Source organism: Lagenorhynchus albirostris, chromosome 12 (genome assembly GCF_949774975.1).
Source record: "Lagenorhynchus albirostris chromosome 12, mLagAlb1.1, whole genome shotgun sequence".
Taxonomy (NCBI): domain Eukaryota; kingdom Metazoa; phylum Chordata; class Mammalia; order Artiodactyla; family Delphinidae; genus Lagenorhynchus; species Lagenorhynchus albirostris.
In genome coordinates this window covers 56,833,965-56,861,699 of record NC_083106.1, presented here as the reverse complement: position 1 = coordinate 56,861,699, position 27,735 = coordinate 56,833,965, and the positions used below count along the sequence as shown (strand labels likewise).

The 27,735-nt window shown below is 38.1% G+C and overlaps 1 protein-coding gene across 1 annotated transcript in view; it reads right to left on the bottom strand.

Moving 5' to 3' along the window:
* Positions 1 to 1,148: 1,148 nt before the first annotated feature.
* ASCC3 (activating signal cointegrator 1 complex subunit 3) overlaps positions 1,149 to 27,735 on the bottom strand; it is a 334,378-nt gene continuing 307,791 nt past the window's right edge. Inside the window, exons 40-44 of the mRNA XM_060167768.1 lie at positions 10,731 to 10,882; positions 8,445 to 8,592; positions 4,451 to 4,660; positions 2,052 to 2,227; positions 1,149 to 1,954 (exon numbers count right to left, since the gene is read on the bottom strand). Coding sequence (XP_060023751.1) covers positions 1,810 to 1,954; positions 2,052 to 2,227; positions 4,451 to 4,660; positions 8,445 to 8,592; positions 10,731 to 10,882 — 831 coding nt within the window. The 3' untranslated portion in view covers positions 1,149 to 1,809. The remainder of the gene's footprint in view (positions 1,955 to 2,051; positions 2,228 to 4,450; positions 4,661 to 8,444; positions 8,593 to 10,730; positions 10,883 to 27,735) is intronic.

Below are 27,735 nucleotides of genomic sequence, written 5' to 3'. Positions count from 1 at the left end.
TTAACACTAAAATTCTGGTCAGGTAATGAGTGAGGATAACATTGTAGACAAACAGCATTGGTTACTCATCGGAATAAGATGAACTTTTCCATCCAAGCACACCTTGCCTTACGAGTGTCTTCTGCAGCTTATTGTGAACTAATCACTTTCAATTTTAAAATTAATTTTAATTAGTCATGCTTTTTCTCTCAACGGATATAACAGAAATTCTTTCTTATTGCTTCTATGTCCTCTGCTGCATGTCCAGTGAAGATCTCTCCCACCTCCCCAAAGTTGCCTGCTTTCTTAAAAAAAAAAAAAAGAACGATGCTGATAAACATGAAGACCATGAGCTGTTTCTCTTCAGGTTCCTGTATGGACTGGTAATTGTTTGTCTATATAATCATCTTCATTTTCTTTTAATTTCACTCTAACAGTGCTTAGGTATGAATTGCAATTAGGAAATAAACTGCCAAAGGAAAGGCAGAAAGACCTCTTTATATGAAGTAAACTTCTGAGACTATAGCCCTTTGGACACCTCATGCCCACTGCACTCGGTGCATTCACATTAGTTATTTAGATTTAATTTTGGGAAGTGAACGCCTGGTTCTCCCCACCCTACTTTTATTCCTCCTTCTCCCACCTTTTTCTTTGGTATGGAAAAGGAGGTACACACAAGCAATATGTTCCAGTTTCAGAAAAAGTTTTAAATTCCAGTACTTGCGGTGGTTACATTGGAAAGTATTTTGAAATAATTGATCACAGGACCAGGAATAACTGAAATTTCTTTGCAAAGAACAGAACTTCATTTCACTAGAAAATGTATGTTATATGGATATGGAATCCAACGTTTTATTTGGAAAAAAAGTATTTTTCAAGATGGAAATTGTTTGGACATAGGGAAATTTCCTGTATCACAGGTGAAAACCTACCTGTAGGGGCTGAAAATTTTCTAGGTTTGCCTCAGGCCCGCCCTGAAGAGCACAGAGACAAAGACTTGTACTACGTGGCCTGTATGAATTAGACTACACTTCTCTCCTTGTGTAAGTAAGTATTAAGAGAGAGAATGGAAGTGAAGTCTGGACAGAGAAGGAAAAGAAAAAAAGAACAGAAGAGTAAGAGGGGCTATAATGGAAAGGAGGCAGAGGGAATAAGTGAGTCAGGCTGTGTTGAAGTGGCACTCTAAATATTTTATTTCTACCAGTTACAGTATCTACATTTTCTAAGATCAGTATATTCTGTTTTCTTTTAAATCATCATTGGGCTCTGTAATGTAATTTTACATCATATATTATTAACATTTGTGACAATAAGAAATTCTTGAAATTACTTCCATATGTGATCAAAGTATAAATTTTGTGAACAAAACACAGTGTGTTACTGTACAGATTTATCTTATATATTTTATGCTGCAGGGTTAGAAATCTGTTATAACAAATCTTAACACTGTCACGCCCCTGTGCAGTTAGTTTTCCTTAAAAAAAGAGAAGCCGATGTTCTTGTAAACAGTACACTGTGAAAAGTAAGATTTGATAATTCCTAGGTATCAATTCAATATACACAAATTGAAAGATTCTCCTACGGGCGTAGTCATTTTACACATCAAGAGACCCGTGGAGACAACGTTATAAAAGGCAACATTTGTTAAAAGGCCCCCGCAGCTGACTCTGCATTGCTCGAGTCAGAGCTGCAGCCAACGCCAGTTTCTGCAGTGCCTTGAGGTTGGAAGTTGATTCCTCCAAGGCAAATGTCAAGTAATTCGACTTTGTCCAGATGACTGAACAGTCAGGCTTCTCCACCACTTCTTTCAAATGGATTGTTCGGGTCGGGTTACTTCACTTTGAGGTCAGTCAGGGCATCGGAGATCTCGTCGGCCTGTGCGGAAACACTGGCCGGTGTGACGTGGAGGTGGATGTCGTACTGCTGGTCCAGGCCAAGGTAGCAGTCGCTCATGAAATACAGTGTGTAGATATACCTAGAATATAAAAAACGAACGAAAAGGTAAAACCACCGTTCTCATCACCGTTGCGGTTAATTCTTTCAGAACTCTGGTGGGGTAAGACTCTGCTTACCTTCCAGGTACTTCAGGAGTATAAAAAGAGATGGAGACAACATGATGATTTCGGACATATCCCACTCTTTTCAAAGCGATAAGTTCTCTCTTATCCACTTCTCCTAATATCAAAAACCATCCTTCATCTTTTGATTTGGGAAATCGAGGGGTGACTGCATGGCTGTCTTGCTTTCCCTGTAAACCAGAAAAAAAAAAAAGGAAAGATAAAGCATTACTAATGGCTAGATTTTCTATACCACTTGGCTGTGCTTAAAAGGCCACGCTGTCTTTCTTGGAGGCCATAAATCTAAGTATCTGGGATGTGTTTAATTTTCAGGTTTGGTGTGTTTGATATGCTATCATCTACCTTTTTTCGAGATTCTCGAAGCACACTCTAGCCACACTACTTTGTAGCTCCATGAGAACAGAAAGCCCTCGAATCTTTCTCACACCATTCTTATAAATGAAATTAATTCCCCACTTGCAGATGAACAAACTGAGATACAAACATATCAACCAAGTCTTCCAAAATCTTATTTGCAAGAAATTGATACTGGGGGAAAAAAGTCAATCCAGGCTAGACTCTGGATCTTAGGATAATAAGCACTCTGTCACATAAACATCTTCCCCCATCACCCAAGAATAAAGCTCACATGAAAAAGCACATATTCTCATACAGTGATATTAAAAAGTCCTTTCTCTGAGGAATGGGAAATTGTAAGCCAAACAATTTATAAAATATATTAATCACCATCATACAAGATTAACTATCACCATAATGACAACACTTGATGTCTTTATTTTAGACTGATTTTTTACAAAATCCAAGATTATTCTAGAGATTCCTTAAGACAACGATTTATGGGTAAAATGTACTAATAATGACATGCTCTTAATCAGACTTCACTCAATATTCCAGAGAGAGTTGTTTCATTTAAGGCATTTTAAAAAGAGAGGTCAGAGAGCAATGTATTTTTACAGCACTTAGAAACAAAATGTTAGAGTTTCTCTAGCACAGTTAAAGCTAATGTTTAAGTACTAATACTATAGTAAAAAAAAAAAACCCTTATACTACAATATTGTTGGAAATGTTTGTAAAGGTCTCAAAATGAAGTTCTCTCTAATTAGCGCTCTCAACGTACCTTAGATACACCTCGGTACACTGTTTATCCAGGCACTATGATAAGCTGCTTGAGCAGCTCTTTGTTGAGACTGTGAGCCCCCTGAGGCTGGGGTACATTGTTTAGCTATTTGTGACAGGCCTCGCTTCTGTCAGCGTGTCTGCACATGGTAGGTGCAAAGAGAACAGGGACTTGAATCGGAGAACTCTGTGCTCCCAGCCTGCTCTCATATTTTCTGACTCTAGGACCTTGGCAAATTCCTATACTCCCCAAGTTCCATTATTCTGTAAAATGGGGAATTTTACGCCTCACACGGCAGCTATAAAAAAAAAAAGCTTAGTTTTCTTTCTCATGATTTTATCGGTATGATTACTACTGCCTTTTCTTTTGTAAGTTGGGATATACTGTCATCTAAAAATGCTCATATTAAAGCCTCTGAAATGCCAGAGGCCAATCAGTTCATACTTACACTGACGGATTTTTAGAATTAGAAATCTAATGAGATGGGACTTAAAGGCACAGTATTGAAAAGATATTGTACCAACAGAAAGTTACTGACCATTTCGTGTGTGAAAACAGAGGGGACAGTATTAACGAACTACAACCTCACTCCTGAGGGCTAGTTCTAGATATGGGAAAGCCCCTGACTCCACTGAGCTAACGAAAAGGCAAATTCTTATTTCGATTATTATGGGCTAAAAAACAATCTGCCCACATGCTGTGTACTAATATTCTTAGAGGGCCCAATAATTATTTTTGGTGTCACAGGCAACAGAAAAGAGCACAGTCATTTAAAATAAAAATACTGCAAATTTTTGGCCTGTACGAACGTTGACAAAGCTTCCTCATATGCATTCTAATGAAGGAAGCAGACAGATGTGGCAAGTGAGCCGCGGAAAAGTCTAGCTAGCGTCTTCTTCATTTGGGGTGCTGGGCGGAAGTCTAGATTTTGAGATCCCTTCAGAGTCCTGAGTTTCTGGTGCAGGCGGCCTGGTGTAGGGCCAAAGAATCTGCACTCTTAAAGGTACTCCAGAAAATTCTGCTGAGCCTGTAGACCATACTTCGAGACCAGGACTCTAGGCATTATATTATTATGTCGCGTGGGTATTCTGGGATTGAAAAATGGCACATGAGGAGAACTGACTAACTGCAGAAGACTGACTCTTGCTACTTAAGGCCAGTTGAGGAAGCGGGATTGGTGAAGGGCACGGACGCATTAGTAATATAAAAGACATGTGTGCTGGTGCGTGCTGGGATCTGGTGTGAAGCATTTGAGAATGGAAACCAAACACTATACCTTGTGGAACCCAAGGCTGACTCTCTGCAAGCTGACTTGAAGCACATACTCTTGATCAGCATGCAATCTGACCCATCTGTTGTCGTTGCGTTTGTCAGAAGTCACGGTTGTGATAGAGAGCTCATCGTGTCCTTCCGCTGAGTCATCCCACCAGCCTTTAACACTTAAGCCAACATCTATCACAGGCAAATGAGATAAGAAACTCCATGCCTGAATAAAAAAAGAAAAGGAGTGGTTAATGCAAAGTGTAGTGAGCAACTAAGAAACAGTGAGCTTTTTAAAAAATCAACCTCTTTGTATTGAGATTAATTCTGGATTCAATGCAGTTGTAAGAAATAAAGCAGAGAGATCCTGTGCACCATTTCCCCAGTTTCCCCCAAGGGTAGCATTTTTCAAAACTAAAGTACAATATTAATACCAGTGATACAAGCCACAGCTCTTGTTCAGATTTCCTAGTTTTTCTTGTACTCATTTATTTGTGTGTAAAATAGTGTGCTTTTAATCTTTGTGAAGTCCCTTTAAAAACACCTAAAGAAGTATTAATCATTACCTAAACTTGTGACCCCTTTCTTGTAAATCCCTTCTGGACATTGAGTGACTACTGACTACACTAAAAAATAAGTTTTAAAATAACTGTTGTTGAACTGGTTAGTTTTAGAGAAGCATTTAGTATAGCATTTATGTGACTTCTAAGGCAGAGAGCATTACTTGGGGATATAAAAGCAACTTGAAAAATGTTGTGATGCAATTGTTGATGTCAGTCAGTGTCATTCATTGATCATTTATTGTACAAAATGGGTTTTTCTTTTGCTCATAGTGCAAATTATTCTGAAAGGAAAACATTTCTATATGTTTGTATATATATCATAAGGAACCCTCTAAGTCTAGGGTTCTTTCTAGAAAGAAATATTTTATTTTGGCATTATCATATTGAGAATACCAATTTAAATGACACATATTAAAGGGGTAGAAAATATTTTACCAATTTTATTCCTGCTCTTTTAATTGAAAATATTTGTGAGAAATCAAAATGCAGATGGTAAGTGCTTATCAGTTTTTTTTTGTCGTTGTTTGTTTTTTTTTTGCGGTACGTGTGGCCTCTCCCGCTGCGGAGCACAGGCTCATGAGCCCAGCTGCTCTGCGGCATGTGGGATCTTCCCAGACTGGGGCACGAACCGGTGTCCCCTGCATCGGCAGACGTAATCTCAACCACTGCTCCACCAGGAAAGCCCAGTTTTTTTTGTTTTCTGTTTTTTAAAATTTATTTTCTTTATTTTTTTGGCTGCGTCGGGTCTTAGTTGTGGCACATACGATCTTCGCTGACGCATGCGGCTTCTCTCTAGTTGTGGCTTGCGGGTTTTCTCTCTCTCTCTTGTTGAGGCACGTGAGCTCAGTAGCTGTGGTGTGTGGGCTTAGTTGCCCTGGGGCAGGTGGGATCCTAGTTCCCCGACCAGGGATCCCCTCCATTCGAAGGTGGATTCTTTACCACTGGACCACTGGGGAAGACCCTATCATTGTTGAATGAATGAATAAATGAATGAATTCCTAAGTCTATGGAAAAGATTTACAAAAATAAACCTAATGTCCTCAGATAACTAATGGTCTTCTTTTTCTAACATTTATAAATATGTGGCAAATATCACTATCAGTCAAGAAAACTTCTCTATATATTGGCTGTTTTATCTGTTGTTACCTTCTAAGTTAGTTTTTAAAAGCACATGAATACTTTAATTTTCGTTTTCCTTGTATTTCTTTAATATATACTACAGGTTTCCTGATAGGCTTTGATTTCCTGTTTGCTAAGACTTTATTGCTGTTGAGTATACCACCTAATTGAAATGAAGAAGCCCTGATGAATCAAACTATCCCTTAGGAATTCAAAAAATGTAAATCCAGTGCAAATTTTCAATTCAACTCCAATCCTATAACTTGTCTTGTGAATCTGAAATTACGTTTGGAATAGATCTTGAAAGAGTCAAGCCACAGAATGGTCTACCCTGTGTTTCAAGGTACAAATGATGGCTTATCCCTTGCTAGAACCAACAGTCACCGAGTCTAGAAGCTGTACCCACTGGATGTTCTCTTAAGACTGGCCAGAGTGAAGACACAAATACACCATTTCTGTAAAGCATTTAACTTCGTGAGACAACACAGGTAACATTTACCACATGAAGCAAGACTTCATATGTTTCTTCACTTGTACCTTTAAATGAGTTACAAATATAATATTTTAAGTATTAGCAACTCGTTGGAATTTTATTTCACAAAGCTCCCCAAAGTCAGATCTGACTTTTATATATTTGTAATCTTTTGCAGCACTTGGTATTATTATTTTCAATCTTCAATGTATATACATGTATTTGTTATATGTGTATATATTTGTACATATATATATACACACACAAACATACATACATACACACACACTCACATATGCGTATATAAAACATGAGCTGTTTTTAAAGAAATTGCTAAGACATTTCAACACCAGCCAAACATATTTATCTGAGGATTAATCTTCATCTATTGAATCAGGCAAGAGCACTGCCATGCATACAATTATTTAATTAGCAGCCAAATCCTCTGCCAGTCAGCAGCCGTTGCAGGCATACTGATGGGGTAGAAGATGCAAATCTCACAGTAGTACTGCTTTTTCTCATTACTACTGCAATTAGCACTTAAATTGATGCTTTAAACATACTAATTTCTGGAATAATTCAGGATTTGTATGTTACCTGGGATCGCCTCACTGCAGAGCCGACACCAGATTGCTCTGCAAATTGAAGCACTTTTGAGCCAAATAACCATCATCATATCAGACTGAGCCAATTTGCATTTGGTTTTAAAGATAACAGAATGGCAATTTATGCAAATAAATTAAGTAAGTTTACTTCTGAGTTCTCCCTGAACTAATTACAACAATGTTCTAATTTTTTATCACATCTAAAACTTGGCTTGAAATCACTGTACGTTATGTTAGAAATCTGTTGTTGCTAATAGGAGCCTTGTTTTCATTTTAAATATATTGTTTTTATTCATAATTTTGATGATAATTTAGTTAGAAAGGTAGGCACTTATTATGAATATTTAAGTAGCTTTTGGTGCCAATTTTGGGTTCAACAGAAATTGAACAATCAGACTTTGATGCCTGTAATACTTTTTCCAAGTCCTGCTCGAAAATAAGTTCCACTGGAAAAAAAAAAATGACATGGTTTAGAAGTTTCTTTATTTTAGTATCTGCATTTGCAAGTCAATATGTTAATTATGTTATAAATCCTGAACATTAACTTTGACATGTTTAGGGTGAAATTGCTTAAGACTTAAAAGTCTATATATGCCAAATATTTCTGGCATTGTTCGTTCATGTTTTTGATCTTTCCAAAGAGAGTTTGGAGCAATGGTCTATGTTGTCTTTCACAACGTAGATTCAGATTTATATCTAAATTATAGGGTATACAAATAAGGAGTTTCTTTGAAGGACTACTTTAGAATCTAGAAACAATAAAGTGATTAAAATGGGGTGGGGGCATAAAAGAGTAATTGAGGGAACTGCACGAAAATATACCCAGGCATAAAAACAAAACCCACTCTGAAGAAGGGATTAGAAGGGCTCTTGAGCAATGCAGTCTAGCGATGGGCAAGTCATAGTAGGCCTTTCTCAGCCGGCTTAACAGCATTATACTGAAACAACCTTCTAATAACGCAGACGCTGCTTCTAATTATTGTTACTGTCATTATTTAATACCATCTGTTGAGCTCTTATTCTGTACCAGGAACTACATAGAGCAGTTTACATAATAACATCCTGCTTGATCTTACCCAAAACTTCATGAGACGGGTATAATGTTTTCATGTTCATAATCAGGTTAGTAAATGGCGGGTGGAACTTAAACTCAGGAGAGTCTGACTCTGAAAGCAGCACTCTAAGTTAGAAAACTCTTGGTACAACTTCCCAGAGTGAGGGAGCATCGACACATGGAAGTGATGGCCTTACCTGCTTCATTTTTGGGGCTGGTAGCTCTTTTTCTATCATGGAGCAGAATCCATGCTCCTTCCCTCCACAGGCATGGATCAGTTCAGGGAGGCACTCGATGGAGCCAGCGTGCCCGGCACGTGGACCCTTTATACCTGGGCTCCATTTCCTGAGAAAGAATAACGCCAACCAAATGATTCTTTCATAGCACAAATGAGATTTTCTGACAATGATGATTTATATGATTAGAACAGTTTAGAAATTAAAGTTACTACAAAGCTTTTTAATTTTTTTAACATCTTTATTGGAGTATAATTGCTTTACAATGGTGCGTTAGTTTCTGCTGTATAACAAAGTGAATCAGCTATATGTATACCTACATCCCCATATCCCCTCCCTCTTGCGTCTCCCTCCCACCCTCCCTATCCCACCCCTCTAGGTGGTCACAAAGCACCGAGCTGATCTCCCTGTGCTATGCGGCTGCTTCCCACTAGCTAGCTATTTTACATTTGGTAGTGTATATATGTCCATGCCAAGGCCACTGTTGTTAAGCTTCAGTGAGACAGCATTCTCATCAATCCAAGGCAGTTTGGCTATCATGACATAAAATGTGTAAATCATATGTGAACTCAGTAGATAATTAGGGTTGACAGACGGTGATTTCTATAGGAAGGCACTAAAGTGTGATAATGCTTCCATGTGGATAAAGTACGGAACTGGCAGAGCCCTGACATGTTTTTTTTTTTTTTTTTTTTTTTGCGGTACACGGGCCTCTCACTGTTGTGGCCTCTCCCGTTGCGGAGCACAGGCTCCGGACGCGCAGGCTCAGCGGCCATGGCTCACGGGCCCAGCCGCTCCGCGGCATGTGGGATCTTCCCGGACCCGGGCACGAACCCGTGTCCCCTGCATCGGAAGGCGGACTCTCAACCACTGCGTCACCAGGGAAGCCCCCTGACATGTTTTTAATGGATGCAGGCAAATGTCTCTAATATAAGTACTTGAATAAAGTTTTCATTGTAAGTTGCTGAGATCATAAAATTAAAAGTGCATTTTGGGAATGTTTGAGATCTATAGCATAAATAGTGCTGGATCACCAGGAATGGAATCTACCTAAATCTATTTCCTGTTTATATAGCAAGATGAACAATATCACTGAAATTAGACAAATACAGCACTTTTCTGGGTAACAGTAAAGAATTGGATCAAATCTCCTAGGCCCCAACCAGCTTCCCTAACAGACCCATGTGCTGTCGGGTTAGTACCCTCATGTGTCTCCTTTTCTGCTGAAATCCAACTCCCGTAAGTTTTAGTACCATATCGGAAGAGTTCCTGAAACTGACCTGCAGACACATGAGGTATCTGCTCTTCCCCCCAGGCCACCTGCTGCTGGTGTGCCCCCCACCCCCTCTGAACGTGCCTTTTAGTTACCAGGGACATCCTGTGGTGGGGACTCAAGCACCATGGAAACACCTGCCCTGGAATCCAGTATACTTCAGTCAAATGGAGGGCCTTCCCTGAGGAGACCCCCCCATGTGTGCCTGAGGTTCTGGTTGGCGTATGTCTCCAGATGCCTCAAAGGGCTGCCACTCCTTGTCCAGCTGATGAGAGGGAGAGGGTGCATGATGGCAAGCACAGCCAGACAGTTTTGCTTGTTTACATGACTGTGAACCAATATTTTGGCTGCAAACTATCTCTCAGCTGGTGTGAAAGAAACATTTTCATTTGAACACTGCCCACCTTGCCTGTAATATGTACTGTTATTTCCTTTGCTAAAATATATGTAGCCATGTACATAGGACCTAAGAATTGAAAAATTTTATCAGGAATATAAACTCTTCTTTTAAACGCAGGTTATATCTTGAGCTGCTAGTATATATAATTGCTCAGTTTTGGACATTTTGCAGATGTACAGTTTACTTTTGACAACAGATTTCTGATCCCTCAAATCTATTCTGCAATAAAAGAAACTGGTAATTTATTTTGCTCTAGGTCACAAAGCACTTTAATAACATCTTTTAAAATGAAGGCTGATATTGTAAAGGAATAAACACAGTTAAAATGAAAATGTATTCGATGTTGCAAATGGAAAACAACTTAATAGAAGGTTAAAATGAACTGTGGTTCAGCTTGGGACCAATGGCCAAATTCCAAGTGGGAACGCTATGTCGCTAGGCCATGTCTCCCTCTGGGAAACATGGGCGTTTTCACTGTAAAGAATCAGTATTCTAGGCACCACATGAAATTCAAGTGACCATACATGTAAAGGAAATAATAAAATCCTATTACATCGAAAATTAAAATACTTACCTGAAAATGTGAAGATGGTGGTTTTCTATGTGTGGTATCGTAAGAAGAGAAGAGTCTTTCAACCACCGCCCCTGGATCACCATCTGCACCAGGTTGGTGATGTTCAGGACAGTCACCAGCCAGCCCTGGTGTGCAGCCACGTCCAGCATTGCCTGAACAGGGAGAACGCATGTTATATCATGGCACCTGCCCCCTCAGTGGGGGGTCTGATGAGGATAGCCTTAACAAAAAAACAAAAAAACCACCCCAAGCATTATACCTCTAAATTACTATTAATTAAAATAGAAACCAAAAAGTAAACTACAGTTGGATTGGAGGGAACACACTGAACCTCTCACAGCATTTTTTGAACATTACTTTGTACAAAGCGCCAAATATTTAACTTTTTTAGGTCAGCAAAGATAAGCAGATAATATTGGCACCTAGTAATAAAACAAAGAGAAAAACTCAGTGTACCTCGAGAGCAAGTACCTCTATAATCCACTGTATCAAGAGCACTAGTTGCCGCGTTTAAAGCATAAATCTCAGGTAGTCTTTTCCAAATTTAAAAGCAATAATGGCAAGGTGATAGGAAGTCTTCTTGCCAAAAATGAATTTTCCCCAGACAGCAGGCTAAAGGCAGAGCCCTGGTTTTCAATGAAAATTCTATACCACACACTAAAAGCGGGAAGGACCAGTGGTACACGTGGAAGGATGAAAAGCTATTCATATTAGTCTATACATTTAATCCAATGTTTTATGGACAAACAAACGGCTGCATTTGCTTAAGGCAAAACTAAACAGTGAAATCTTATTTAAACAATGGAGAAGTTTACACAGGCAAAGCTAGTTCAATTAAATTAGATTCTGGTGAATGCTGACTTAAAGACACATAAGTTAATATCATGATCTGAGGCAGCTACGTTATACAGTTTTAGGAGTGTACTCTCTTGTTTTGGGAAATGAAGAGATGAGGGTAAGAGAAATCAGATGTACTTCGTAAATGCCTAAAATGATACTTTACTGTTTCACTGATGGTAAAATATTTATAAAATGTTGTACAAAATCTATTAGTACATTTTTAGAAATGGTTCTTAAAGGTCTATTATGTTAGTAAAATTGATTTGCCATACTACTTAGTACTAGTGAATCAGACATATTTTCCTTCTAAGTTTTGAATTTCCTACTTAGAGTTCTCTAATTTACGAAAAGTAATATAGTTTAAAAAACATTTGGCTAAACCAATCTGTGGTCTTTTTACACACATTACAGGGAGATGGATCCACGTCTCTGGATGCCATGGTTAGCGTGACGGAATGGTCAAATTGGTCTTTAGCACCCATGAGCCTACTAATTGTACATCGTAAAGCCTAATGGCTGGTATAATAGGTATACTTATATGTATGTATACGTGTATGTGTGCATATGAAAGTGTTTACATGTACAAAGGTATATGTTTATAAATCTAGGGAAAGCTCACTTCTGTTCTTCCTATTTCTCTGCACAACTGATTTAAACACTTTGTCTTTGAAGTATATGAGACAAGCTGGTCATGAGGAACACTACTCAGATGAAAATAAAAGTATTAGCTCACAAGTCACAACTCGCGAACTCCGTAAGGGAAGAGAAATGAGTAATATACCTCATGAGTAATGCAGTATCATGATGATGTCAGAAGTTGTAATGTGGAGTAACTATGGTGATTTTACTTGTGATTTTTACATTACAACTTGACTGGAAATAAATTCCAGACCACAAGCTCACATACTAGAAGAGCTGGATGGATGGACCATATGTTTTTAACTTTGAAGTTTTCATGATGAAGTTGAAAGATTTCATAAAATTTATGAGAGTTCCCCACAATCTTTCTTTGTATGATCCAGATGTGAAACGTAAAAAATCATGCAAAGTGATTGCTTACATGAAGTAAATGAAAAGGCTGTATTATGAATTGAAAACTATTATTTATTTATCTTGTTTTAATTTCAAGAAAAGGCAGGTAGGGAGACCAAGAATCCAGGATGAGACAAGGTTGTGACGACCCAAATGTGCTGGACAAAATGCTGCCACACGGCTGTGCCCAACCACTCCCTTGTGGGTCCTGTTTTCTCTGCTCCCTCCTGCCACTGCCGTAGCACAGACCCTCATCAACTCTCACCTGCAATATTATAAATATCCCTTTATCCTCATTCTCATCTAATTTTTCTTCAATCCATATTTTATATTGTTACCACAGTACATTTTTACAGAGGCAAAACTGATCACGTCATTCCTCTGCTTAAATTTCTTCAATAGCTCCACGCCGTGTAGAGGACAAAAGTTAACGCTTCTCTGCAGGTTCTCTTTTTATAAATCCTGCTCCCTCTACCATGTCTACATGGGAAATTCCTATTCATCCTTCAAGTTGAGCTCAAATGTTACTTCTTCCTGTGAAGGCTACTTGATGGACTGTAGGCACTTCTTTTCCTACGCATCTGCTAATCTTGACACAGGTCACCACTATCCTATTGTGAATCTTTGTTTATACATGTGCCCATTAAATATAGACTCCTTGATGGCAAGGTTCTGGAAGTAGTCTTTGGAACTGTAGCCCTAGCACAGAGCACTCAAGAAATATTCAATTTATTAAAGAATATTGGTAAACATCCAATTACAATAATTATAACAAACATTCTACCTAAGTTACTGCACACCTGCCAAAGGCAGCACAGCGCAGGAAAACATTACAAGCTTTGATGTCAAACATAGGTTTCAACCCTGATTTTGTCCCACTTACTATGCGTAAATTTTGGGAAATCACTTAACCCTATGACCGCTAGATTGCTCACTGATAGAAGGGTGTTATATGTCCATATAGGGGTGTGATGAGCGTAAAATGAGATGATGTATGATGTAAGATATCTACTATACTGCCTGGAACAGTATAGCTCTGTTAGGCCTCAATATTAGATCTCAGTAAACAGGTACCTGTTTTAACGTTCCTCTATGATGAGATGAAAAGAACACCCTAAAACAACTCATTCAAGTCCCAAAGAGGGACTTCCTTTGGACCTTTGGGGGTTAATTTCCACACTGAGTAGTACAGGGATTCGAGGAGCAGGGCATGTAAGGTGGGGAGCAAATGCATGGAATGGGCAGAACTGTTCATCAGCAGAGGTGAGCAACTGCAAGAAAGTCAGGGGACACATAAAGCCAAAGACAGACCCTGCAGCCCAGGCCAAACTGGAGGACATGGGCCTCGTTCTCAGTTTGAGTGGACAAGTCCGTGTCACCATGCAGGTAGGTACCTGAAGGGGCTAAGGCTAAGGGATGGTCCAGGTAGATGGGTTTGAGGGTCTGGCAGGTCACCCTGACATACCCCTGCATGACTGAGCCTAGGAAAAGGACTCCTATGTCTCACTACCTTTTACAGCAGTCTTGCTGGTAGATGAGAACTAACAGGTGGGACGGTATGGTACTGGCACAACAACAGACGCACAGATCAATGGAATAGGATAGAGAGGCCAGAAATAAACCCACGAATTTATGGTCAATTTATCTACGACAAAGGGGGGAAGAATATACAATGCAGAAAAGACAGTCTCTTCAATAAGTGGTGCTGGGAAAACTGGACAGCTACATGTAAAAGAATGAAATTTGAACACTCTCTAACACCATACACAAAAATAAACTCAAAATGTATTAAAGACCTAAATGTAAGACCGGATACTATAAAACTCCTAGAAAAAAAACACTGGCAGAACACTTTGACATAAATTGCAGCAATATTTTTTTGGATCCACCTCCTAAAGGAAATAAAAGCAAAAATAAGCAAACGGGAGCTAACTAAACTTAAAAGCTTTTGCACAGCAAAGGAAACCACTGACAAAACGAAAAGACAAGCTACTGAATGGGAGGAGATATTTGGAAATGATGTGACCAATAAGGGGTTAATATCCAACATACAGAAACAGCTCATACAACTCATCATCAAAAAAAGAAACAACCAATTAAAAAATGGTCAGAAGAACTGAATGGATATTTTTCCAAAAAGGAAATGCAGAGGGCCAAGTGGCACATGAGAGGCTGCTCGACATCTCTAATCATCAGGGAAATGCAAATCAAAACCACAGTGAGGTATCACCTCACACCTGTCAAAATGGCTATCATCAAAAAGACCACAAATAGATGTTGGCGAGAATGTGGAGAAAAGGGAACCCTTGTGCACTGTCGGTGAGAATGTAAATCGGTGCAGCCCCTGTGGAAAACAGTATGTAGGTTCCTCAAAAAACTGAAAATAGAACTAATATATGATCCTGCAGTCCCACTCCTGGGTATATATCCAAAGAAAATGAAAACGCTAATTCGGAAGATACACACACCCCAATGTTCATAGCAGCATTATTTACAACTGCCAAGATACAGAAGTGACCTAAGTGTCCATCGATAGATGAACAGATAAGGAAGATGTGGTGTATATATACACAATGGAATACTACTCAGCCATAAAAAGATGAAATTTTGCCATTTGCAGTGAGATGGATACACTTGGAGGGCATTATGCTAATGAAAATAAGTCAGAGAAAGACAAATACTGTATGATATCACTTATATGTGGAATCTAAAAAATATAACAATCTAGTGAATATAACCAAAAGGAAGCAGACTCACCCATATAGAGAACAAACTAGTGGTTACCAGTGGGCGGGCAATACAGGGGTGGGAGAGTGGGAGGTACAAACTACTGGGTGTGAGACAGGCTACCAGGATATATTGTACAACACGGGCAATACAGACAATATTTTGTAATAACTGTAAATGCAGTGTAACCTTTAAAAATTGTATTAAAAAAAAAGGACTAATAGGTATATGCTCCTCCTTAGAATGGGGCTGGCTTTGGTAACAGCTGGAGATCATGGCTCAGTTCCCCAAGACACCTCAAAGTTCCTTACAGAGATTTAATACTCAAACAACAAAAGGGTGCTTTAGTACACCGAAGAGAAAAAACTCTGCACATTCTTCCACCTTAGTATTAATGTTAGGCAAATGTTGAATCCCCCTTTACCTCTTAGCCGTCCTCTACTGGGCATGCTACCTATCAGACAAAGCTAGGATGATTCTAAGTCTATGGGAACAAATAGGTGGAGGCTGACTCCACGCACGAGACTTTCTCCTACTAAGTTAGAGTCAACTTCAATTGATTGCTGACTCAGAATTCTTTGTCATCCAGCTGTGAGAGTGGAAATATGATTCCTAGCATTGCACTGATTCATGAAGTTACACCACAAATAAAACCTTACCATAATTAACAGAAACTGTGGGGTTGTCGTTTATTTATAGGAAAGCAGGCAATGAGTGTGGTTTTGAACGCATTTTAACCGAGGTGCCACTATGAAGCCAGGTGAGAAGCCCAGGTATAAATGAGCTCTGGAGAGAGAGTATGGGCTAGGGATGTGGACTCAGATATCCTGGGCACAAAGCGGGCAGCCAGAATAGTTAAAATGAGCACCTTTGGGGCAGAGCTGAGGATAGCAGAGCGGCAGTTACCTGGAGATAAGATGAGGAAACGCAGGAAAGACCAAAGGGGTAAGAGCATGTAAGGGACTCTTAAGGGCACTACTGAAATAACTGCTTACAGTGGTCCTTTGTTAAGCATGTACTATTTGTCGGATACTCTGATAACCATCTTATGAAAGTTACTGAACGAAAACCCATTGTACAGATGAAGACACTGTGGCTCAGAGAGGGAAAGAAATATACCTAAAGCTGCATAGCTCTGGTTAATTGGTACAGCTGGGATTCAAATTCTGGGGAGCTTGACTCCAAAGTGCTTGCTTTTAACCAGAATAGGACGCTGCCTATAAAGTTCAGGATGAGAGGAAAGTGTGTGGAATTCCATCGGGCCCTAGATTAGAACAGAAGATTCCTTGATGAATGTGCTACGAGATAAAATGAGACTTTGAGAAGGTTTCCCGACAACACAATGTTTAAAGCAAACAATAAGTTTGGATGAAGCATAAACAGATGTATAATTCATGAACACCTGATACTGGTTTGAAGATGGTGTGGTATACTAGAAAGAGGCTTGGCCTCAGAGGTTAGAGGCTTGTGCCTTTAAATTAACCGTAAGACCTGAGGCAAATGACTTAATGGTATTTGTTTTTCTCATCTAAAAAATTTTAAAAACCAAGGAGTTTGATTAGGCTTGTGTCTATCTTCTGTAAGCTTTACTCTTTCATCAATAAAATGCCAATATACTCACACTATAGTGTTGCTTGTTTTTATAAAGCTCACTTTCTATCTTTCCAGATGGACTGTAACACCCTTGGAGTTAGGGGCAGAAAAGCCTAAGTCAAAAGAGAAGGCAGTCCACAGTAGGCACAGAATAAGATGCAGAGACAAAAGACCCTCTTGGGATCAGAAGAGGGTTCCACTGCTGGGGCGTGTGAGCAAGGGCCTCACAGAGAAGAGAGGCTTCAGCAGGTCACTGAGACCCCACACAAATTCACTGGAGAGAGGGAAGCTCTGAAGGAAGAGAATGGAAATTGATAGCACTCCTATCACAGGGTCTCAGTCACCTCTGCGAGTTGGAGGTGATGCCTCCTCCTGGGAAAAAGCACTGTAAAGGAGCATGAAAAGGTCTGGAGTAAGTACTGGGGGAATTAGTGATGTGAATAAAAACCAGAGCAGTGTTGAGTCTCAACAGCATGACTTTGAAATAATAATTATAGAAATTATTAGAAACAAGTAGAAATTGTAGAAATAATTAGAAATGTTTTGTGATTGTTTCCGACAATAACGAGTAGGATTAATTTGGGTGTGAAAGCAGAGAATTCGGATGTTGAGATTTTAGGTTACTGGTGACATCACTGTTGAAATGGACAACTCTAGGGCCAGTGACAAGTGAAGACACAGGGGACTGAGGACTGGACCGAGGGATCAGGGAGGGGAGGAGAGATGCCCGGCTGATGAGTAACAGAAACGTTCAGTCAAGCTGACAGGTAAAGAAGTGAGGTGAGAGAGGAGAGTCAGAGGGTGATACCATGGAGGTGATGGCAAAAGTGGTGTGGATATAGTAATGATTACAGCAGAGGAGTTTGGGATGCATGCGATTACAGTGTTGAAAAGGTCATCTGCTGAAGCCACTCTGGTGACCGCAGGAGCTGGAATGGAGCTGAAGGCTGTGAACTGGGGTTTGAGGAAGGTGGGGAAAGAGATTCAGACTTAAGAACACAGATGAAAAAGGAATCTTACAGACACAAAGTAAAATATACACGGGTAAAAGAAGGAGGAATCTGAGAAGAAAGACTGGAGAGCTCTGAGGAGGTAGACTTTGATTATTGGCAAAACAGGAAGAATGAGTCAGCTCAGGAGTTTCACAGGGAATGTAGAAATGAGGTGGTGTTTGCGTCTGCCTATGTCTGACTGAGAGCAACAGAGGGAGGGAGAGAGAAAGAAAGGAGAGACGAGATGGGTGAGGAGAGAGAGAGAGGCAAAAACAAAGAGGGGTACACATACTCTACACAGCCCAGACCTCATCCTCATGCGGAACTCACAGGGCAAACTCAAGAACCCGGCTTTGTGCAAAGGTCAAACCACCACCACTACCCCCACCAGAAACAACCTGCCCCTCATTCCCACAATCAAAATGAACTAGAGTTCAGAGAATGGACACTCTCTGGAAGAGAATTTTTTAGGCTGTAAGGGTCCTGAAACCAACAGCATGCTTTTTGACTTGAATACACCTCATGTCCTCAATACTTACTGTGAATCGACTTCAAGAATTCCCTAAGCGTATCAAGCTGGGTCTTGGCATTTAAATTCAACCACATTTCATAGTGATGTTAACTATTTCTGCAAAGGATAGATTTATCCAAATCTACAGATATTTTCCTTTGTTTTCTGCTACTGTAGATTATACTTAAAAATGCAAGCTTGACAATATATCTGTGTTTTGTATCAAATACATTTCATTCAATTATTGTGAAAAGTAGCAGTGAAATATATACAAACTGTACAGACAGTATGCACATGTAGTGTGATGAAAATATTTGCACAGTAGTGTGCAGACTATAAAATACTTTTGTAAATAGCTCTTAATACCAAGTATGAGGCAGACATTAGTACTGTCTCCTTTTCACAGATGGGAAAACTGAAACTCACATAAGTCCAGTGACTGTAATCGCAATGGTGAAAAGTGGTAAGTTAAGACTTGATTTTGGTTTTCTAATTTCATTTTCTGTGCTCATCACACTACAGTCTACAACCTCTGAATGATTTACATATACCCTGTCTTATTTCAAGGAGGATTTAAAGTGGTTTACATCTATCCTTTTTTTCCCTACCTAACAGAAAAATGCAGACTCCAGACAAAAGCATTATGCATTTAACTGATTATTGTCTCTGAACAAATTTTGTCAACAGGATTTTTGAAAACCTAAAATTTCAAAATAAATTTTAATCCACCACTTGGTTATAAAACTACATCTTAATATTTGATATGCAGGCATTAAATATCTTTTGAAACATAAGTGAATTCTGGGTTTAAAGAATCCAAGTTACTGTGACTGAATTAAGTCAACTTCACTGCAAGGAAATAGCAACACTGACTTAGGTCACTAAAAGAAAAACTATCATTTTCAATGTGCATCAGGAGGCATGTTAACAGATGCATAATGAGATGTAGCTTTAAGATCCATTGTTAAAAACTTTCTAAACTTCAGTTTGCAAAGTCTGTGAATTTAGTCCTCAGTCTCTTCCAGCTGTGGCTGTAGGGTGAGCATATGGAGCAGTCAGAGATGCTCCCGCCTCTCTGCTCCCTCTCAGCATCTTGATGACCTGCATTCTCTCTTCTTCCTCCCTTTAGCCTTTCTCCTCTTCAAGGAAACTTTCTCCTTTTCCTCACATCTCCTGATAGTCATCCTAACGTATCTAGTGATAGTGTAGGGACTGCAAAAACCACATGAAAATAAGGTCATGAGGAAGGTTGAAATGGCTAGAAAATGTTGCTACATTTGTTCAAATGAAATGACATAAACATAATACATGGTCAGAGTTGAAGAGAAAGACTTATTTAGTCCAGAATGAGAAAAAAAATTTCATTAATTTATAGAAACCAAGTTGTTACTTATGGAACATCATGAAAGTGCAAAATACCATGGAAAGATCATCAAAAACAATGAAAGTGTGAGAAACTCACAGCCAAGAGGAGCCTAAGGAGACATGACAACTAAATGTAATGTGGTGTCCTGAATGGAATCCTAGAATAGAAAAAGGACATTAAGTAAACTAAAGAATTCTGAATAAGTACGGACTTTAATCATAATATATCAATAAAGATTCATTAATTGTGACAAATGTACCATATTGATGTGAGATGTTAATTACAGAGGAAAACTGAGTGTGGGATATACAGGAAATCTCTGTACTATCTTTGTAACTTTTCTGTAAGTCTAAAACTATTCTAAAATACAAAGTTTACCTGAAACAGAAACTATGGAAATTCATCCTAGGCAGCCTGTTAAAACATTAGTTGTTAGACATCTGCTAGAAACTGCACTATTTAGTTCAAGAGCTCCCGGAAGTTTTACAATGATGGGAAAACCTGAAGAAAAGCTTTCTTGACAGAAAGGCACACTCCTTTAAAGGTTCAGGTCAGCTGCAAGTAATGATACAATATTTTGTCAATAATTAAAATGCTATAAGTACATTTACAAGAATCTTTTTCAATAGCAACAGTTGTTCACAGTAACTTTCTCCTGAACTTTTACCCCCAGAAGGTTAGCATTCAGGAAGCTCAGCTGCTGTCTAACAAACTTAATTAATCAAAAAGTCATTTCCGAGCTGTAACTATGAGTAAAAGCGCTTCAAGTGTGCTAGCAAGCCTACAAGTTAATCAAAATGCTAATGCAGTACAAATTAAAGTTGTGATTAACATTTCACAGTAGCTGCTTAAGTGAATTGATCACACAAATGGGTTAAGCATTACTCATTTCCTACAGCCCCAAACGGGAAAAGGGTTGTTATGTGGGTAGGAGGAGAAGAGCTGGAGGTAGAAGGATCCTTCATAATAGCATCATATCATCAATAAACCAGCACCAAATTGTCACTCAAAGGCTTACAGGTAGAGTCATCCAGGGGGAAATAGCCTTCCAAATTATATTATAGTCCTTGAAGGGAGATCACCTGTAAATCCACACGAGTAAGTGAAGGTGTTTTACACCTCAAAATCCACACATTTGTGTTAGTTTTGGAAATGCTAAATGCATTAGCTCTATGTTGCGTCTGTAGTGGGGAATGGTGCTTTGTTTTAGGTGTTTTGGGTGTTCTATTGTGGAATTAAAATGTAACTTTGATACAGGATAAAATAAGCACTAGCTGGATGATGATTCTGCACCACAGTGCAGATCTTTGCATCTGGAAGAATAATCACTCAGGATTAAGTTCATTTAAAATTATTTGTTTTGAAATACATATCCATTAATGAAACCTCACTAGGCTTCTATGGCAAGATATGAGCTCCTGGCAGTCTTGCTAGGAAAGCAGCCTGAATTAGACTTCCCTGTCTCTATGAATTTGATAAGGTCACATGAATGTTTACAACAAACAGACTACATTTGTTAGTAGACAATTCAGATTTGGCAGATAATTTTAAAAACATTGTGAGAATCCACACACAGTAAATTTCCCTTTTCAATCCTCTCTTAAGAAAGAACTAGAAAGGAAAAAGTGAAATATTTATTCATTCCATTCACCCATGATATATTGAGAACTATTATGTGCCAAGAATTATGCCCAAGTCACCTTAACAGTCAGTGACACTATAAATAGTTATTGATGAGGTTCCAGCATATTTTGAATATGAATCAGAATCCTCCAAATGTATGCTCATAGTATTAATATTCCTTGAAACATACCCATAAAAATATAAAAGATATATTTAAAACTTAATAGTGTAATTTTCATCTTAGGATCCTTTAACGACTTCAGTTGCAGAAATGAACTCTTTGTAGATTACTAATTATGTATAATCCAATTTTGGAAGTCTAAAAATTATTTATTTATCACCCTTCCATCTTTTTCTCAAAATGATTTGAAGAAGCTTTCTGAAGCCTATTGTGCTCTACTGTCCACTTAAAGATAAGCTTTTCATTTGATCTAATCATAATAATTATAAGCATTTAAAAAATGTGAAAGGATTCTACTAAGAATATACAGGAGATTTTATCTACCATTGCTACATCAAAACATTTCTTACAAGTATCGGATTAAGGATTTGACCAAGTACTTCTTTTGATAAGCTCGGCACCACCTGGACTATTTTCACTGCTAACTGTATTTGACTCTATGATTCTAGAACTTGTTCATTTAACTGACACTGACATTCTTCAATACATTTAATTTATAGCCCACTGAGCCTGTGCTTAGTGCATCCATAGGTAAATACTCCTCAAAGGTTATGTTAGCCTTGCTCCATGGCAGTTCTATCTCCTGGTATCATCAAATATTTCTAGCTTTTTAATCTACTAAAAATGGGGATCATTTGTTAATAGAAATATAGACCCAGCTATAGTCAAAGTATCTCTCAGTTAAAATAACCAGATCAATAAAAAATATTCATATCATTGTATCTTTTGCTTCCCTTATCCTATTCTTTTCTATTCTCAGACTCTAATGTATGCATACATTCATATCTTAAGTTTATTGATTAAAATACTTAAAAAAATAGTTTGAAGACACAATGTGTTTTCAGAATAGCTGTGGGTTATAGAAAATATATGATACTAGTTATCTGAAATGTAATACACTTTAAGTTTATCAGAAACTGTTAGAGAGATAAAGAGGTCAAATTATTGTTTTGAAGTTTGGGCTAAACAACAACCCTACCAGTAAACTTTCAGGGATTCGGTTTTGCAAATTTACGAGGGTTTTCTGAACAGAGGAAAGCATGCCAGTTTGTACATTTCCCCCCTTTCTCTATTTATGCAGCTTATTAAAGTTATTTTTTGACAAGCACCTTTTGTGACAATTGATAAATCCTATTGGAACATGATAACATTAATTTGAGTGGTATATGAGTTACATACTATCTTGTGTGAAAGAGAAGAAAGGCTGGAAACTTAGTTGTTCAAAAAAACTTGGGCCTTAAAGAAAATGATGTAAAATGACAGCTCCTATATTAAAGTCAGATGCAAGAATTTATGAAACAATGGAAACTTACCCACCAGAACATAGCTCCTCAAAGGTCTTCCTTTCAGGCACTGAATCACCTAAATTATTTTCAAAGCCAGTCTCCTGGTTTACCTTTTGCCTACTTCCATTAGTGCAATGGAACATGAATTCAATCTATATAAACATGTGCCTTGGTATACAGAATACAGAACTTCACATTCCCTCAATAGTAAAGAGGAGATGTCTGTTATCTTTTGGGGGAATTGGTAGTTCTGTATCTTGGGACAGGGAATCTCTGAAATTGCCTATTGTTACTAGACGTTTGAAGTTTTTCAAAAAGGACTAGGGGGATAGACAAAAGCTGCCTCCAGGGGAGCCCCGCTAGTGGTGGTGGTGGTGGTTACCCAGTGAAAGAAGCCCAGAACCTAACCTAAGCAGAGAAGGCAAACGGTGAAGAATGAAAGAGGAACATAAAATGTGTGTATGTGTGTTGTAATAGTAAACCTAAGCACAGTCATTATAGTGTGCATTACTACTTATTATTAGGAGTATCTTATAATTATTATGGCATTCCTTTTTCTTCCTGTGGTTGTATCAGCGATCTGATCTTCCCCCCATTATTTCCAATTATTGTAGTTTTAGGGGAGACTCTGAGGAGGTAAATGGCTAATTCACTGCGTTACCTAGCATGATATAAAAACCTCGAGAAGGATCATAAGCAGCTGAAACAAAAAACATATCAACTGGACACTATAGAGTGATATAATAAAGCAATTACAAATATCAGTCATATTAACAAGTCCCTCTTGGAAACTGGTTAAAGTAATTATAGGCAGACTGTTGAAAGGGAACTTGAGTAATTAAAGGGAGGTGACTTGAGTATACATTGAAAAGAAGGGATTAATTAAAAAATATTATTCATGTTCTAGTGGGAATTCTTGGTCTAAAAAAATGTAGAAATTCCTGTGAAGTTCTCACATTTTAAAATAAATCCTGACTAGGCCCTGAGTACAATTTTTAGATCCATCTTTACAGGGCAAAGGGAACCCAGTAAGATAAACTTTTATTATATATCCAACCTATGCTGAAAACTGTTTTTCTTTCTGCTATGATCTTGGGAAAGTTACTTAGTCTTCGTCTGTAAAATAAGGATAATAATTGTACTGCTTCCTTGGATTATTAGGGCAAATGAGTCTATGCAATACGAAGCAAGTAGAACAAAGCCTGGTACAAGGAAAATCCTCAATAAATGTTCATTAGCACCACTGTTAATGATGGCCTGCCTTATGGACCGTCATTACATAGCAATTTTTTGGTGTGGAGTACAGGGATGGTATGCAGTTCTCCAAATATTCTGGTTGAATTTGGTATTTAATATACATTAATTCCAATTTCAATTTGGAAGCATAGGTTTCCAGAGATCTTTCTAATCAATCTACACTGTCATATTTCTGTGTGTGTGTGTGTTCTCCTTTCATGAGGTGTATCTTGTAGTCGTTAAGAGTATTACTGTGCACACAGATGTTTTGATCTATTAAACTTAGGCTGCAAGGTAGATAGCATTAGCTGAAGGGTAAATATGGCCTCTACTATATCTGAAAGCAACTTTCCAGAATTAACCCAGCAAACTGACAGCACAATTATACTTTGAATCACACAGCCCTTTGGTCCTCAGATCACTGAGTCAGCTCCTCGAGCCATGGTTTCCCTTTCTTCCTTAAACATCTGAAAGTGTCCAGTTACTGGGCGGTTTTGCTGTAGATACCACAGAGGAGGTAGTGGGCGTGGCTAAGATATAAACCTGTACTCTTATACTATTTGGCTTGGTATTTAATTATTTTTCACTTAAATGAAGATGATTTTAACGTAAAGACTTAGGGCGCTTATTAGAAAAGATCAGAGCTATTAGAGCAGGATTTAAAGTCCTGGTATCTCCATTTGGTGTCAGCATGGACTGCCTCAAAAGATCACCTTTTAACTAAGTTATTTGACTTCTTTGAAAACCAATTTCTTTGTCCCTTGATTAAAAAAACAGTGTGGGGCTAATCAAAACACCAGACACTTTTCATCAGTTCTGACTTTGCCATCAAATTTGAAAAATTTAGGCAAGTCACTTTAATTTTTGGCATTTCTTACGTATCATCTTCCCATAAAAGCTAACATAAAGTTTTTCTTGGGTACATCTGGCACACAAAATATGTCACATCATTTACTACATATTACAAATATATTTTAGAGTGAACATAATCAAGAAGAGAATCTCAAAGACTAATGGCAAGAATAATCAATTCCATAATTGCTCAATTTATAAACTAGTGTATTTTAAGCAGGTTTAAAAAATTTGAGATATGTACAGAAATTTTTACTCTTATTTTTGTTGGGTGGGATGGAGATGGAAATGCTAGTAACAGTAAAATATTAAGAACCATGACAAAAACACCTTAAACCCAAAAATGACATAAATGACCTTGATACATAATTTCAAATGGGTACAAGAAGAGAAGGCAGGCTATACAGTGCATTCTGACCTCAAGCCAGAGTGAATAGTACTAAAACAACTATGTTTTCCTTTTGTAAAAGATTCCCCAGGACAAGGGTAGTCATACAGAGTTTTCATAATCTAAATGGTAGCTCACGTAAAAGGTACATTTCTATAAATTAAAGGGAATAAAAAATTTAGAGTTAAATGACCATGAAAAAGCAAAGAAGTAAAAGAATTACTAAGAATGAGGAGACTAAGATAGACCTAGTTCGAGTCCTCAAATCATTGTTTACTTTATAAATATTAACTAATGTCCCACTCTTGTAAGGTGTTATTTTTACTCAGACAGCAGGGGTTCAGTGACTTGCCTAAGGCCTTATACTAAGGCTCTAAGTAGCAGAGCTGAATTTATAGTAAGAGCTGGTGGCACCGAGTCCCATACACAGAACACAAGGTCATGCTGATGTCCCATGAGGGCAGTAGTATAATTTTCAATTAGCCAGCAGGACGGCAGCTTGGAAAACTGCTTGAACCAATGCTTTCTAGGCCAACAGTATCCATGTATCAAATGAGAACAATAGGGTACAATGATGAAAACTGTCACTCAGTCCTGGGAATTTTTATCAAGTCACGACTTCCCCCCCAGATTTTCCATTAGCAACCCTAATATTCTTTCCTCTTCCTGACTTGTTACTTTTATCACAATCTTACAAAGAAACTGCAGGAATGAGAGGATTTAGGATATGAAGCTGGTTGCCATCTCTTTACAACTAAGTTTCTTTCCAGGTGGCTTCTGAAAAGCCAAATCCATATTTATAAGCATAACTAATGTTATAATTTACACTAAAGGAAAACTGCACACACAATGTCTGACAACAGGGAACTAATTAAGTAAACTATGACCTTCTTATGAAGAAATATAGTGCAGCCATTAGAAACTATGCTTGAGAAGAATATTTAATGTTGTAAATTATTAAGTTAAAAAAGGTTATCAAAAACATGATAAAAATGTGCAAAGGAAGAAAGTGAGAGAGCAAGTGTGTATTTGTGTAAATGCAAAAAGAAAAAGAAACTCTGAGCCTCCAAAGACAAAAAAGAACTATACACAACTACTGTAGTTAGTAAACTTGTTTTTGTGCAGGAGTAAGCGTTAGTCATTCTAAAACTACATCAGGAGTATGCTAGAATGGAGGAATTAAGTAAACATATTTTGATTAATGAGAGCCAAGTTTCTCACGGGTGGAGAAAAGAGTTACAATTTAAAAAAGGGGAAGGCTAAAATGAACCCTTGGTGTTAAACTGGAATTAGAGGTATTAGAATGAACTCATGGTTTTATGAAAACAAATGTTTTCCACATACCCAAACACACACACACACACACACACACACACACACACACACACACACAGCTAAGCAGATATACAAATAGATATAGATGTCTATGTATACATACTTATATTTCCTAGCTTTGCCCACTGAGGGGGCCAGAGGCAATAATATCCAGGCAGTGATGGAGTCAACAAGCACCCAGATTTTAGTCTCTAAAACCACTCTCTAATAAAAACAAACACTCGTGAGCCTATACTTATAAATAAATAAATAAATAAATGAATAAATGAATAAATGAATAAAGTAAATAAATAAATGGAGGAAAACAGAAATTCTGGGAATGATGGGAATAGAAAATCACAGTAGTAATAATTGTTTCAGGCAAAAGTCACCAATGGATGATGAAAATAATGTAGGAAAATATGATGAGAAACAGGATAACTGCATAATCTCAAAGTATATCACCACAACATATTAGTTACAAAAGGAAAAAAAGTCATTTTACAGTGGAGAAACCTGGCAGACACCACCTCAAGTGTACAAAGTTAACATCCCCGGTAGTAACACACATCCATGTCACAAGTATCCCGATATGATACACAGAGAGGACAAAACATCACTTCTATGGTATTCTTGCCAGTAATATATAACGTCAATGTAATTATGAGGGGATATCAGGCAAACCCAAACTGATGGATAGCTCTATAAGATACCTGGCCAATACTCCTCACAAGTGCCAACGTCCTGAAAGTCAAGGAGACTAAAGCGGACATGACAACTAAATGCAATGTGGGATCCTGGACTGGATCCTGGAACAGAGAAAGGCATTAGTGGGATAAAATCCAAATGGACAAAACTGGAATGAGGTCTGTAGATTACTTAACAGGACTGGATCAGTACTGAGGCAAGATGTTAACATTAGGGGAAGCTGGGTGAAAGATATACGGAAATTTCATCGTACTATTTTTACAAACTTTTTATGTCTGAAGTTATTTCAAAATGAAAAAGTTAAAAAAATTTTTTTGAATTAAAATAAATTAATTCATTAACAAAAAAAGAGCCTC